This window comes from Sinohyriopsis cumingii, unplaced genomic scaffold (assembly GCF_028554795.1).
Source record: "Sinohyriopsis cumingii isolate HCF-2022 unplaced genomic scaffold, ASM2855479v2 utg000615l, whole genome shotgun sequence".
NCBI lineage: Eukaryota > Metazoa > Mollusca > Bivalvia > Unionida > Unionidae > Sinohyriopsis > Sinohyriopsis cumingii.
The window spans coordinates 1,249,159-1,265,000 of NW_028315917.1; the positions used below are offsets into that span (position 1 = coordinate 1,249,159).

The 15,842-nt window shown below is 41.4% G+C and overlaps 2 protein-coding genes across 2 annotated transcripts in view; one reads left to right on the forward strand and one right to left on the reverse strand.

Annotated features, from left to right (window-relative positions):
• LOC149773759 (CD82 antigen-like) overlaps positions 1–15,842 on the forward strand; it is a 294,550-nt gene that overhangs the window by 167,524 nt on the left and 111,184 nt on the right. The window lies entirely within an intron of this gene.
• The window catches only part of LOC149773762 (uncharacterized), a 50,090-nt gene that overhangs the window by 10,386 nt on the left and 23,862 nt on the right, over positions 1–15,842 (reverse strand). The window contains exon 5 of the mRNA XM_089946041.1: positions 3,348–3,452. Within this exon, the coding sequence (XP_089802167.1) occupies positions 3,348–3,452 (105 nt within the window). The remainder of the gene's footprint in view (positions 1–3,347; positions 3,453–15,842) is intronic.

The window sequence follows — 15,842 nt, forward strand, 5'->3', positions numbered from 1 at the left end:
AGTTAGTTACTCTGGGTCTGATAATTTCAATACGTGACTTTAGAAAGAGTGGTTACTCCGGGTCCGAACATTTCAATACGTGACTTTAGAAACATTGTGGTTACTCTGGGTCTAAACATTTCAATACGTGACTTTAGAAACATTGTGGTTACTCTGGGTCTAAACATTTCAATACGTGACTTTAGAAACAGGGTAGTTACTCTGGGTCTAAACATTTCAAAACGTGACTTTAGAAACAGGTTGGTTACTCTGGGTCTGATAATTTCAATACGTGACTTTAGAAACAGGGTGGTTACTCTGGGTCTGATAATTTTAATACGTGACTTTAGAAACAGAGTGGTTACTCTGGGTCTGATCATTTCAATACGTGACTTTAGAAACAGGGTGGTTACTCTGGGTCTGAACATTTCAATACGTGACTTTGGAAACAGAGTGGTGAGTCTGGGCCTGATCATTTCAATACGTGATTTTAGAAACAGTGTAGTTACTCTGGTTATGATCATTTCAATACGTGACTTTAGAAACATTGTGGTTACTCTGGATCTGATCATTTCAATACGTGACTCTAGAATCAGGGTGGTTACTCTGGGTCTGATCATTTCAATACGTGATTTTAGAATCAGGCTGGTTACTCTGGGTCTGATCATTTCAATACGTGACTCTAGAATCAGGGTGGTTACTCTGGGTCTGATCATTTCAATACGTGACTCTAGAATCAGGGTGGTTACTCTGGGTCTGATCATTTCAATACGTGACTCTAGAATCAGGGTGGTTACTCTGGGTCTGATCATTTCAATACGTGACTCTAGAATCAGGCTGGTTACCCTGGGTCTGATCATTTCAATACGTGATTTTAGAATCAGGGTGGTTACTCTGGGTCTGATCATTTTAATACGTAATTTTAGAATCAGGGTGGTTACTCTGGGTTGATCATTTCAATACGTGACTTGAATCAGGGTGGCTACTCTGGGTCTGATCATTTCAATACGTGACTGTTTTATCAGGGTGGTTACTCTGGGTCTAATCATTTCAATACGTGACTCTAGAATCAGGGTGGTTTCTCTGGATGTGATCATTTCAATACGTGACTCTAGAATCAGTGTGGTTACTCTGGGTCTGATCATTTCAATGCGTGACTCTAGAATCGGGGTGGTTACTCTGGGTCTGATCATTTCAATACGTGATTTTAGAATCAGGGTTTTTACTCTGGGTCTGATCATTTCATTACGTGACTCTAGAATCAGGGTGGTTACTCTGGGTCTGATCATTTCAATACGTGATTTTAGAATCAGGGTGGTTACTCTGGGTCTGATCATTTTAATACGTGATTTTAGAATCAGGGTGGTTACTCTGGGTCTGATCATTTCAATACTTGACTAGAATCAGGGTGGTTACTCTGAGTCTGATCATTTCAATACGTGACTCTAGAATCAGGGTGGTTACTCTGGGTCTGATCATTTCAATACGTGACTCTAGAATCAGGGTGGTTACTCTGGGTCTGATCATTTCAATACGTGATTTTAGAATCAGGGTGGTTACTCTGGGTCTGATCATTTTAATACGTGATTTTAGAATCAGGGTGGTTACTCTGGGTCTGATCATTTCAATACGTGACTAGAATCAGGGTGGTTACTCTGAGTCTGATCATTTCAATACGTGACTCTAGAATCAGGGTGGTTACTCTGGGTCTGATCATTTCAATACGTGACTCTAGAATCAGGGTGGTTACTCTGGGTCTGATCATTTCAATACGTGATTTTAGAATCAGGGTGGTTACTCTGGGTCTGATCATTTTAATACGTGATTTTAGAATCAGGGTGGTTACTCTGGGTCTGATCATTTCAATACTTGACTAGAATCAGGGTGGTTACTCTGAGTCTGATCATTTCAATACGTGACTCTAGAATCAGGGTGGTTACTCTGGGTCTGATCATTTCAATACGTGACTCTAGAATCAGGGTGGTTACTCTGGGTCTGATCATTTCAATACGTGATTTTAGAATCAGGGTGGTTACTCTGGGTCTGATCATTTTAATACGTGATTTTAGAATCAGGGTGGTTACTCTGGGTCTGATCATTTCAATACTTGACTAGAATCAGGGTGGTTACTCTGAGTCTGATCATTTCAATACGTGACTCTAGAATCAGGGTGGTTACTCTGGGTCTGATCATTTCAATACGTGACTCTAGAATCAGGGTGGTTACTCTGGGTCTGATCATTTCAATACGTGATTTTAGAATCAGGCTGGTTACTCTGGGTCTGATCATTTGAATACGTGATTTTAGAATCAGTGTGGTTACTCTGGGTCTGATCATTTCAATACGTGACTCTAGAATCAGGGTGGTTACTCTGGGTCTGATCATTTCAATACGTGACTCTAGAATCAGGGTGGTTACTCTGGGTCTGATCATTTCAATACGTGACTCTAGAATCAGGCTGGTTACTCTGGATCTGATCATTTCAATACGTGATTTTAGAATCAGAGTGGTTACTCTGGGTCTGATCATTTCAATACGTGATTTTAGAATCAGGGTGGTTACTTTGGGTCTGATCATTTTAATACGTGATTTTAGAAAGAAACAAGTAGGACATAACTATGTGCCTGATTCGTATATAAGATGTTTCAGTCAATCTTGGTCTATCTTGAATGTTTTTAACTTACGTTTTCAGAATTGGAGACAGGAAATCTAAGTAAAACTTAAATATTACTAAGGCTTTTTTTTTTTCTCGATATAAGTTCGCCCATCGACTCTTATTAAGGACGGCCAACAAAGGATCCAGGTTACGGAAACTTTGATATGAAATTTATAAATCTGTCAAGAATTTTTGAGAAATAAAATCGAAATTCAATCATTAATATCATAGTTTTAAGCAAGCAAAGCTTTCAAAACTTGCCTGCCTATGTTAGAATAATAAAGTAGGCAGAGCTTGAAACATTACGCCATTATCAGGAATCGCCTCAGTGAAATTTTATGCAAAGGTTTTATGTAAATTATCTGACTAGTCATACATATTTAATGAGTCCAGTGCCAGATCATATGATTATTGGTAACTTTATCCTCCAGAATAAGTTCATTTTTCATGAAAACGCACACAGCAGTGATGAGCCATAATTTTAGAGGACTCACTCCAAACTGCATTTAATTTCATCTAAGAAGATTTCGAATAAATTTGACAAATTGTTGTAGTTGTAATAGTATCAGTATAGCAGTGACAATTTTTGTTGCATTAGTAACAACGTTAGCCGTAGTAGTAGTAGCAGTAGTAGTAGTAGTAGTAGTAGTAGTAGAAGCAGTAGTAGTAGTAGTAATAGTAGTAGTACAGAGTAATTGCATCAAGATCCTACCGTGATAAATAAGGCATTCCAACCCTTGGAATATGCATCCGTGGCTCCCGTACCGTCAAAGGTTTTCAAAAGGTCTTCAAACTCACTGTTTTTCATGCGTACAGCCTATACACAGACAAATAATTGTAGGGGACAATGCATTTAATCAAGTTAAACAGATTTACGCTACAATTAAAAAAGCAGTTTCCATTTTTATTAAACAAAAGATGTTATATGAAATTAGATTTTGGGCAATGAGTAGTAGGTACAGATATGCATGAATAATTCATATATATTTCCTTGCCAGAAATGCATGAATAATTTATACATATTTCCTTGCCAGAAATGCATGAATAATTTATACATATTTCCTTGCCAGAAATGCATGAATAATTTATACATATTTCCTTGCCAGAAACTCCGAATGCAGGACTACTAAACACACGGTCTTTATTATTTATTGAAACCAAAAACCCGTCACTGCATAACTTATTTAGCAATGTATATCACCATACAAGAGGCATTATCATCTACTCATTACAATTGTGTAATATTCTCTCTTTCCATAGCAGGATTGCTGATATATATATATATATATATATATATATATATATATATATATATATATATATATATATATATATATAGCAGCAGGGGGGGGGGGCGAATCCGACATTTTGTCCAAACGTCATTTGGCTTAATTAATACTTTCTGCACTCAGCGGATCCGGTGTCGTCAGCGCCTGGTAAAAAGAAAACGACGTCGTCGTCGTTGTCATCGTCGAGGGGCCAAATCGACAATTGTCCGGACGTCATTTGGTTTAATTAATACCTTCTGCGCGCCGATCCTAGCGTCGTCAGCGTCCGGTAAACACAGCGACGACCGCGTCGATGTCATCGCCCCCCCTGCTGCTATGATCTTACAAACAGAGTGATCACTAACTCCTCCTCTTGTAAATCAGTTAGGTTATTTGACTGATCGGTAAGTCTGAAATTAATTCTCGTTAAAAGCCGATTATGGCATCGCATATAGACCGGATTAATCGGACTCTCAACGATTAAAAATCCCGGAGGGGCTGTTGGTGAAAACGAATAAAGGATATACCCCTGTTGAGCTTGATTTGATTGCTTGGTATCCACCTGGTAACTCCCTTCGATAACATCGCACACTAGATTAATCGCTATCACCGATGCAATATTTACGTTGTATGGAGCAATATGCCTACCACCATCTCCGTTATCGTATCTGAGGATAGTTGATGGGGGGGGGGGGGGCGTCCGCGGGTGGATTTTTAGGCCATCCTAGTATGGTTCTTATTGAACTGTTATAAATATCAACCATATACCCCGGTGTGCTTATTTCAATCGTCGACGATAACGTCGGTTCATGAACCGTAATAGCGATTTTTGATTCCTTTCCTGTGATCGATTTTATCCTGCGTTGAAATTCTTTATTGATTTGCTCTATTTGGTATGACCCAGTTGGTATTGTAACCTCCTCCCAGTCTGGGGTCCCATCGGGTTTATTTGTCCGTGCAAAAACCAGCGAGTTATTAGGTTGTTGTCCGTTAAATGCGTCCGCTCGAATATTAGGCCAACTGTGATATATTCGCAATTTTGCCAGTGCTATTTCCTTTACTGGAACCGGCGATGGGAAGTTCACACTGAATTCGGGTTTCGTTGACGTTATCGATATCATATTTGTTTGTACCGGAGTGGTGTTCTCCGCGATCCGTTGAAGCAACTGAAACCCTTCGGGGTTCAGCGACATTATTATTATTCGTTGTTTTTAGTGTCTAATTTTAACAACCAGGTGGTTCCGGCTTCCAGTTGAAAATCCTCAATGTTTGACATCGCGGAGCTATACAACTGGACTATCGTGGAGAATTCAACATCGGATACGAACAAATTATCAATTGACAACGAGATCAACCCGGATAATTTCGAGTACGCGTCGGATACTATTTGATGTTTTACTGTATACTCGTTGAGTTTTTTCTGAAAACACGATGATATCTTCCTAGTGATTGCGTTGGCGACTCCAGCAACTGTTGTCATTGCGGAGATAGCGATTGGAACAGCGATCGGGGCTATCGTGGTTACCGTGGATAAAATAACACCGGTACCGGCTACTATACCCGACACCGAGTACACGACCGCGTCGATGGTGGTTATTTTTCGGCGGTATTTTTTTATTTTTGCACGGTATTGTTCGGAAAGCGTTTTCAAGTTCGCGGAAAATTCTTTTGCGGTATCGAATCGATATTGATGTGACGTCGGTGATACCTCTGATTCAATTTCCTTGGTGGTCATTTTTATTTTAAAAGAGCTAGTGTTTTTAATTACTTAGATTTGCTACAAATTCCACATACCATGTGATGTTTGCCCCGGCTAAATTTCCATCAACGGCATAAATTGTAAACTGTTCAGTTGCGTTCCTGTCTATAATTGTTGATATTGTATTGTTAGACCCGGATGAACTCGACGATAATATATTAAACTGCATTATTGAAACCAGTGTCAATCGATAAATGCCCTTAACAGTTGCGGTAATATTTACTGTATTCTGTGTAGGAGTCCAATCGAATGATCCATGTCGAATTGTGTATACTGTGTTGATGATGTTCTCATGAGGGGTTTTTATTTTTTCGAGTTGCTCTGCCATTCTCGGTAGTCTGTCTTTAATCGCTTCAACATCAGTTATAACTATTCCTACTCCCCGCCAACTCGCGTCTATATTATTCTTGTTCGCTGCAACATTAGTTTTGATTGTTTCTATTTCCCGTGTATTCTCGGTCATACTTTTTTTGTTCGCTGCAACATCAAGTTTGATTGTTCCTATTTCATATGTATGCACGTCTATACCTTTTTTGTTCGCTGCAACATCAGTTTTGATTATTCCTATTCCCCGCCAATACGCGTCTATATTTTTTTTGTTCGCTTCAATATCAGTTTTGATTGTTCCTATTTCCTGTGTATGCGCGTCTACACCCTTTTTGTTCGCTTCAATATCAGTTTTGATTGTTCCTATTTCCTGTGTATGCGCGCTCATATTATTTATGATCATTGTAACATCAGTTTTGATTGTTTCTATTTTCCGTCTATGCGAGTCTACATTATTTATGATCGTTACAACATTAGCGCCGATTATTTCTATTTCCCGCTCATGTACTACTACACCATCTCTGTTCTCTGCAACATCAAGTTTGATTGTTCCTATTTCCCGTCCATACGCAGTGATATCATTTATAGTTGTTGTAATCTCATCCAGCTTGGTATTTTTTTTACCAAAGAATTTATCAAAGTTGTCATCGATCCTGTTAACATTTTTTCGTAACGTGTAAAATTGGCCCGACAGCGTTGCAAAATCCAAAATAGTATTCCTTATTGTTGTAATATTCGGTTCGGTTACCGTCGGGGTCCCGAAAAAACTAGCGGTAGTGAGCTGTATATCGGTGATAGATTTTTTCACCTCGGTGGCAGATTTTTTCACCTGCGCGTCGAGTTCGGTCACCGATCTATCCAACCTTATAAAACCGTCTTTGACTAATGTTACCGCCGATATATGTTCACCCGGTTTGAGTCGTCCGTCGCCGGTATACAACGCGATAGTGTCCTCGGCGGCATCACGCTGTCGTATTAAAACGTCATCCAGCGACACATTACTGGATTTCAATTTACCCTGGCGGTCTTGAAATACGACTATTTCACCTGGGTCAACACTGGTTAAATTCAACGTATCAGCGATTTCATCCTCGATTAGTTTTTTTATGTCATCGGTGGCGAGCGTTTCCGTGGATTCTTTCAGCGCCGAAACCGGTCGTCCCCAAATATCAATCATCGTTATTGTAAAAAAACGGCGTTTCTAATTAACCCCCGGGCCTCTACGACCCCACTAGTGTATTCGTTTACAACTACATGAGGTGGTTTTCGCGATGATGAAATCGCCGCGAGTACGTTCAATACCTCACGGCCACATATCGGTGGGTCACTTAATCGCTGTGTTGGCAACGTGGAATAAAACGCCCGGGCTGAACACGCCCGGATATACCGCATGAACTCGTTTGGCGGGGCTAACCCGTATGAATCAAAATAGACGATCGCACGCGGATCAATCGCGTACGCAACCCAATGAGTTCCCGCTCCGGAGGACCCATCGAGGTTAATTATGCCTGTTTCAATATTTCTTGGTGCCGCCGGTAATTGATCCCTCATAAAAACACCTCTGAAGTTTTTTATCGCTAGCGCGTTTGCGGCGTCTATTAAATCAAAATTAGACATGGGGGTCATAGACTCTTGCGTTAATAAACGGTCCCCGGTAGTCTTAGACCCTTTCCCGAGTACCATGAATACGGAGTTCCCGGTAGTCTTAGACCCTTTCCGGCCACGGGTCGTTTTTTTTGTAGCCTTTCCCGGTTGCCTTCTTTAATGCCATTCCCGCCGCGGTACCAACGGCCCCCAACGCCGCCGCCTTAGCCACTGCTGGTGCGGCCGCGGCAATCAACGCTGGAATTGCAGCTAACAGCGGAAATATCCCACCGGTCTTTTCCATGTTTTTAATTGCTGCGGCTGAAAAATCTATTTGAACACCTTTTTTATTCTCCATCGCATTATTGAAATGTTTTATTTGACGCGCCGTCAACGATATCTTATGATTACCACCTGCCATCTGCGACGGCTTCAGCGTTATTGTGGTCCCGCATTGTTTAGCCGACTTTGATCGTAATTTCTTGACTTGACCATCAGTCAACTCTACACTGACGACACTATACATTTTATTGTAAACGCGTTTTGTGCTTTCAATTACATGTTTTCCACTGGCGCATCAACGATTCTCATTCGTCCGCCAGCACCTTCTAGCAGCATTGATTTATCGCTGAGGATGACAGCAATAGCTCTATAATTAGCAATAGCGCCGCGAGTTACATTAGCTCGGAAGTGTATATCAACGACGGACTGTCTTGTTAAATCAAGATGTTCCAGCGAAAAGTAATAGATCGGATATAGTTCTTTGAAATCATGTTGTGATATTTGCAAACCAGTGTCGACGTTTTGATCACGACTCATATACGACAGCAACCGATGGTACACGCGTGCAATATGGTTTTGACCGTAATTAAGTTGTATATCCTCAGATGGTTCCTGCTGGCCGTTTATTCTCAGCGAGACGTCAGTAACGCCTAATCGATCAAATATCATATGGCTGGATAGTTGATTATCAACTCTCGTCATATCCTGCAACGCAACAAATATATGACGCGGAGCCGAAATGCCTTGTTGTGATGCCAGGTTCCATGTGAATATACCATTGATATTTGATTGCTTAGTATCTGTTGTTGTTGTTAACCAACTTAGTAATGATTTTCCTCCCTGCTCCATAAAGGATAGCAATCGTGCCTCTGTGGTAATGGATGGAGTCATTACTGGCATCCACAATAATATTTTAGTTAAAACGACTTTACCAGGGTCATTATTTGGATTTGTCGGATCCGCTGGAATTCTCCAAATTGCATTTCTATCATCGCCTTTTCGCACAAGCACCACGGTATGCTTTGCTCCGTAGATAACTTTTCGCACGTTCCTACAAAATCCAAATATATGATGCAGTGGAATCGCGCATGAGAAAGATCTACGCGCCCCTGTTAACATTGATATGCGTGTTGCAGCTCCGATGTTAAAATTAGGATCGCTGTTTATAATCATATTCTCAACATCAGCATCAGCGTTATTAGCATTATTTCTTGGTTGTCTTACCACAAATTGCGAGTTTCCAGCAGTGTTTTTAGTATCCTTTGCAAACATCATAGATGGACCCGCTGATCTTGTATAATCGTCGGAATATCTTGCTAGTCCGATTATTGTTGTAGCAACATCAACATCGCGTTCTATAGACTCGATCTCTCGCCCGTCAATGAGATATTTTGCGCTCTCAAATAGCGCCATTACGCCGTTATTGACTAAGCCAACTTTGGTACCATCTGGATACGGTGCTGGTACAGCAGGAGTATCGGCCTCTGTTACAAGTTCTCCTTCGATTTCAATAAACGCCTCACACGGTAAAAAATATTTACTGGTATCATGGACTTGAAGTTCAATTCGCGATCGTATGTCGGGTTGTACTGCATGATAGGAATAAAATTGATAATTACGGACAGAATCATCCTTGTGCACTGGTGCGTCCATATCAAACGCCGGGTCAGCTGTTCGTTTAAACATTTTATTTAATAATACGCTGATGCATCTAAATCATCGTCGTGGTTTTAAACCACTTCCCGCTATTATGTTTGCGATGTCATCTTGATTATTGTTTACCAACGACGCTAGTTTTTCTTCCACGGCGTTATTTATTACTTTACTGACATTCGCAGGCATCACTGTCGTTGATGGCATCACCGGTGGTTTCTGTTTTTTTCTCCTCACCAACGACATTAGTTTGTCCTTTGCTGCAGAAAGCGCCTTTCCGGCAACGTCTCCAATAGCACTAATACCCTTATCACGAATAACATCAATAGCCTTCATTCCTAATTGTTTGGCTAACGGCGCTACTTTTGGAGCCATTCTTGTAAATAACCCCGCAATGGTGCTACCGAGACCATCTCCATAGTACGCGCGGTAAACAGGCAATCGCGAGTTTACCACGTAGACGAGTACTGGTTTATCGTGGTTGTAGTGTATGATCATCTTTATTATAAAAACACCGGTTTTTCAATTAGTGATTGTGATCACCAGTGATTGATCACCCCCTCCCCCCACCGCCGTGTGGAAAACCGGAATAAATTTTATCAAAATTTCCTGGGGTTTTTGCCCTCGATAAAAATCCGGTTTTTTTCCGGTTTTTTCTTGATTTTTGGTCATTTTTTGTTGCCTATAGTCGTTTTTTTTCGATTTTTCAGCAAAAACATCGATTTTCTCTAAATGATTTCCTGGGGTTTTTGCCCTCAAAAACCAACCAAAAACGGTCAAAAAAACGACCAAAAACGGTCAAAAACGACCAAAAACGGCCAGAATTAACAAAAACGATAATTTTTTTAATCATCCACGAGTTCGTCTATGAGCGTTCGATACGCACTAACGTCCATGATACCGCCCGTAAATAACCGCTTGCAAATATCAGCGGCCTCATTGATTATTTCAGGAGAGTTATTTCCGGCTCGTTTTCCTCCGATTAGTACCTCTAGCCGTGATATATCACTGAGAACACTGTTAGGACAGGTAACGCCGTAGGATTCTTTGCCAACAGAGTATCCTTTTCCTTTTTTTTGTTTTACCCTTTTTTCAACTTCCTTGTGGAATGCGTCGTAATCGGGACCACCACCACGTGGTATTTCGTCCCTGTGTATCCTCGCTAAATGCACCATTCTTGTCCAATCCTTTAACGACTTTATATTTTTCTCGTAACCGCCATTGATATGCTCCTTATCTCGTATGCTCTTAGCAAAATTGGAGGCAGTAAAATCAATTAATTCTTCCCCCCCCTTGCTGAAGCCTCTAATTTGATCCCTTGTGCTCTTCTTAAGTACATTACGGGGTATACTCCTCTCTTTTTCTTCTTCTGGTATTTCTTCTTCCGGTATTTCTTCTTCTGGTATTTCTTCTTCTGGTTCTCTTGCGGTGGCGCCTAGTTCTTCCTCGTCGGCCATTGTAACATAAGGTTCTTGTGGTTCGGTTATAGCGAGTGGTGGTGGCCTCCGTGTTGCAGCAGCCGCTAGTTTTGCAGGGAGTGTTTCTAAAGACCTTTTTGTTTGTTCGGTCTGAGCCGCTATCTTTTCAAGCGCATCGAGGACGGGTACAGTTGCCGCCGTAACATCTTTGGTCGCTTTAGTTACCGGGGCAAAGAGTTGTTCGCTTCCAACAGTAAAATCGGTTTGTAGTTGCTGCCGCGTTTGAAGTTGCTCTCGGACCCTGTCTCGTAACGGTATGAACTTTTTAAGCGCCGCTAGCCGCTCTCTGGCTAGCCGAGTAGTAAGTGATTCGCCTACCATTATTGCAATTGCGAAGCAATTTCTAATTTCTCGCCGGAGTTTTCGTCTATAATCCTTCTAATGTTTTTGATCTTGCTAGAAATCTCCCGGCGTCGATCATAAACACGTCCGAGTTTTTTTCGTATTATTTCAACGGCAGTGAATAGTCCAATGAATGAATTTGCGTCATTGTGGTACAAGTTTTCATTGATCGTATGTTGTAATCGTTTTATAAAAAAGTACTCGCGGGCCAGGGTAAAACGCCCCCGTTTCGATTGTTCGTTAATAATCTCATAATCGGATAATATTTTTTCACTGTCGAGACCATCAGATAATTCAATTCCTTGATTTTTTAATTTTGAAATCTCGGCTAATATATTATTGATGTCTTCGATATTCATTATTCTTATAAAACATCTTGTTTTTAAATATAAAAAAAATGAAACCCCGTGTATCAATCCCGAGGTGTTCAACAATACTGAATACTTTGTTTTCTTCCGGAATGGACAATTTATTGTCATGGCGACTTCGTCAGCGCCATAGGCGCCGGTGACTTCGTCACTCGCTGATATTTACATATGAAAATCGAATTCTATGCCCGGTCTTTTTTGAGATTGCTGTTTGATATACTCGTTCTGCTACTTTTCGTATTGAGGCGATACAAATGTCAAAGTATCTACTGGTTTCATTCATCGACTGAAATATTTTTTCCTCGTGAGTTGTTGTATCAAATGACTTTACGGGTTTTGCTTTCTTTGGGTATTTACCGGTTTGGCCTTTTTTGGTATTTTGACTCTGCGAGACAGCTTGCAAGTTTATAAGAGAATTATCAGTCTTATTATTATTAATATGATCAATCACAAGTCCATTTTCGATTAATCCGTTGAATACCTCAAATACCGCCCTATGAACATGGTACTTCTTCTTTACGGCACCAAACATCAGATACCCCTGATTACTTACGGTACCAACCGGCTTCTTCAGTTTGCGGTTTCTAACAATGCCGTCGCGAGATGCCTCGTAATTGACGAGCACAGGATGCGGCTGAAATTCTTGGTCCATTTGTATAATAATACTATTTGTCTAATTTATTATTTGGTTTAATTATGAATCTTTCAACGTAGTCTTGGGGGGTTTTGATGACGAAGTCAGCGGTGGGGTCAATGACGGCGTTTTTTATTCGCTTGTCATAATAGCGTTTTAGTTCCCTGTATCGCTTTCCGCCACAATTGACACACAACTGCGATTTTCCTCTTACACCGACGTGACAAACCAAGCACGGGAGGGGGCCAAGAGAACCATTACGAACGCTTTGTAAATGATACCCGCAGAATTCACCTCTACATGATTTATTGCACGGGGTTGTCGACCCAATCATCAACCATTTGCAGTGATTCATTATACTATATTCTTTCATTTAAATACTTGTTTTAATTATATGGATGAGTTCGAGAGATTAGCAGCAATTAAGCCCTGGAAAAATATTAAGTTCAATCTCGATAGAGTCCTCAAGGACGCACCAAAAGCGTTAATAAACGATAGAACCCTGCTGAGTAAAATACGCGATTGTATCGATGAATTCAAGCGTGATGGCGCATCTCATAGTTGGTCAACATTTCGAATTGATGGCGTTGTTGATGCTACCATGAACGACAACCGCGCAGCAACGATAATATCACAACTTGACGGTAAAAAGTATTTCTTCAGAGTAAAATTCATTGTCCGGGTGGAATCAGGTGATTGGATCATACGTGATAAATTTGAACCAGTTCTCAGCGACAAGAAAACAGTCATTGTTAGCCGCGACTCCAAGCCGGGGCTGTTAACCGGAATTGACAGACCATACTATGAACGAGCGTATCCTGAAACAGCAGTTGTTTATGGAATATACCCGTTAAATAAGAAACCTGATATCGGAAAACTAGCGCCGATGAAACAGTCAACGGGGATAAATTGTGTAGCAGAACGAGTAATAGAGCATTTTACAAATGCGTGTCGAGGAAACAAATTGACTGATTTACGACGCAGCAAAATCAACCAGTGGGAGGAGACAGTGCGCGAGCGTGGAGCAACCATCAGCGACATAGCGAGATTAGAAACATCGCTGAGATTTCCAATAACCGTTACAACGATAACCGGTGAAGTATTATACGAATCAAAGTACAAATCAAATGGGGCCCCAATTAAAATTATTGATCATAACGAACACGCGTGGACGCCCGCGATCACAGTGTTTCCACGGGATAGAACAGTAAAGTATATACCCGAAGAATTTATACAGGACGGTTTTCTCGCGGAGAGGAAACTATTTGATGCTATTGCCTACTTGTGTCAAAACGACCCTGTATCAGTGTGGTTACTTCGCAACGCTGATACCTTTGATCAGTTTGTAAGACCAAACGGTGAATTATATCGCACTGAAGCATTTCACAACAGGATGAAAAAAAACCGCCATAGAATTTGAAGAGCATGATGAACAACTGCTAACAAATTGTTTCACGATTCCATCGGTTGCGGCTCATGTTGCAGCGAGGAAAAATGCGTGGAGTCCAACGCGCAGGGAATTTCTACCGGATGTACAATCCAGTTGTTTGGAATACTATCACGGTGGACTATGGAACACTGAATACAACCGCGACGCTATGATTTCCGTTGATATGGTTGCCTGTTATCCAGCGAGTTTTCTCGGGTATGGATCCGCCGCTGAGTACTTTAGACGATTTGGACACCCCAGACATGAAATGACTCGTGTTGCTATTAATGGACCACTGCCTGATTTTGATTTAACCGGATTCGCTCGCATAGTATCATTTGAGTTCGCGGCAGGACTTCATCGCTGTTGCTATATTTGGATCGGTAGACACATGGCTGAAAAGAAGTGGCTGCCAATAGCGCTGCTACGGTATATGATTGATTGTAAAATGCTAGTTTCGTTAATTGTCAGTGACGCGATTATATCATACCGGGCGCAGACTGAAGTCTGGTTACCAGAACCGGAGCGTCTAGATAGTATAATTGACGAATCCAGAAAACACATCGATGCCGACGAGGAATATATCGTCGAATGGTCCAGGAGGATATTCAACCAACGAAACCGCGAGGCAAAAGATCTCGGTAGAAGAATAATCGGTAAGTTCACACAAGGTGGAAAAAACTGCGACTACAAACGATATTGCTCACGGCTGATTATAGATGACGCAGAATATGATTTCGTAATTAAGGACGCAGTGGCGAAAAATAGATACGTGAACTGCGAAACAGCTTTCTTGTCCAATGGAACAAAGTTGGGTACAGTTGTTACTTACAGCGATGGAGACAGCCCGGCATATCCACATTTGAGGGCGTCTATGCTGGGTTATGCCGCTATCAATTTATTCTCGATGATAAATAGATTCCCCGACACCGCGGTTAGAGTGGCCGTTGATTCGTTTTATGTTGACGTAGCGTATAAGGGAAACGTAGCCGAGTTTACTAGTCCAGACGAGAGTTGGGGTACATGGAGAATTAAAAATGAAATACGACGCGATTATTCCCCGTCAGCAGATGTCACCGTTGAAAACAATTACCTACGCGGTGATAAATTGTCAGAATGGTCTAATGCACCACCGTGTTCTGATCCAATTTGTAGACACAAAACAGTTTATTTAAGCGGCTGTGGCGGGTCAGGAAAGACGACTCGGGCAATTGAATTATTTCGAACGCGGGCAAGTATGATCGTGCTTACACCGACCCATAGACTAGCGCGAGAGATAAAACAACGAAATGTTGACGCCGTTACTTATCACAGCTTTTTTCGATACAGCGGTGGTGAGTGGACTCCTGATCGAATGGGTGAAAAATTTATTCCTGGGGTTATCATCTGGGATGAGATATGTACTGTTTCGTTAGATACTTTACAAATGTTTCTTGATTGGTTGCTGCTCGCGAATACAGCGGTAATCATGTGTGGGGATCATGGCCAACCACCACCATTTGTCGGCGAGGGTCCACATGATTGGTTAAGGGGTTTTGTGGACTATTATGAAGAAACCGATACTGATTACCGGGCACTTGATGAACAACTGCGCGGGGTTAAAAAATTAATCAGATTACAGCCGGATAGAATTCAGTGTGAAATAATCCGCGAGGTGATTCCGGAAACGCCGTTAAATGAATTTTGGGAAACATGGAGACCAAACGATTTGATTGTAGCGAGTAGAAAGATAGTCAGGGACACACTTCAGCGGAGGTTGTTTACGTTGCATAAGGAAAAGTTTCCAACGCGTCCAGTGCCGTTATGCTATAGACCCGCGGATACACGGCGGCAGAACATTGAAGTTGAAATCCCGGCCCCGACAGCGTCAGGGACAAAAAAACAAATTCTCGTGCTGAATGATATCGTGCTCGTTGATATCAGCGTCGTCGAGGACGCGCTACGTGCTGATAAATCCCCGTGGACGCTAGGATACGCAACGACAATACATTCCTCGCAGGGACTAACCATTACGGACACAATTGTTTGGATGGTTGATAATCGCATCGAATGGTCAAATCTAGTCTATCTTGCGGTGTCCAGA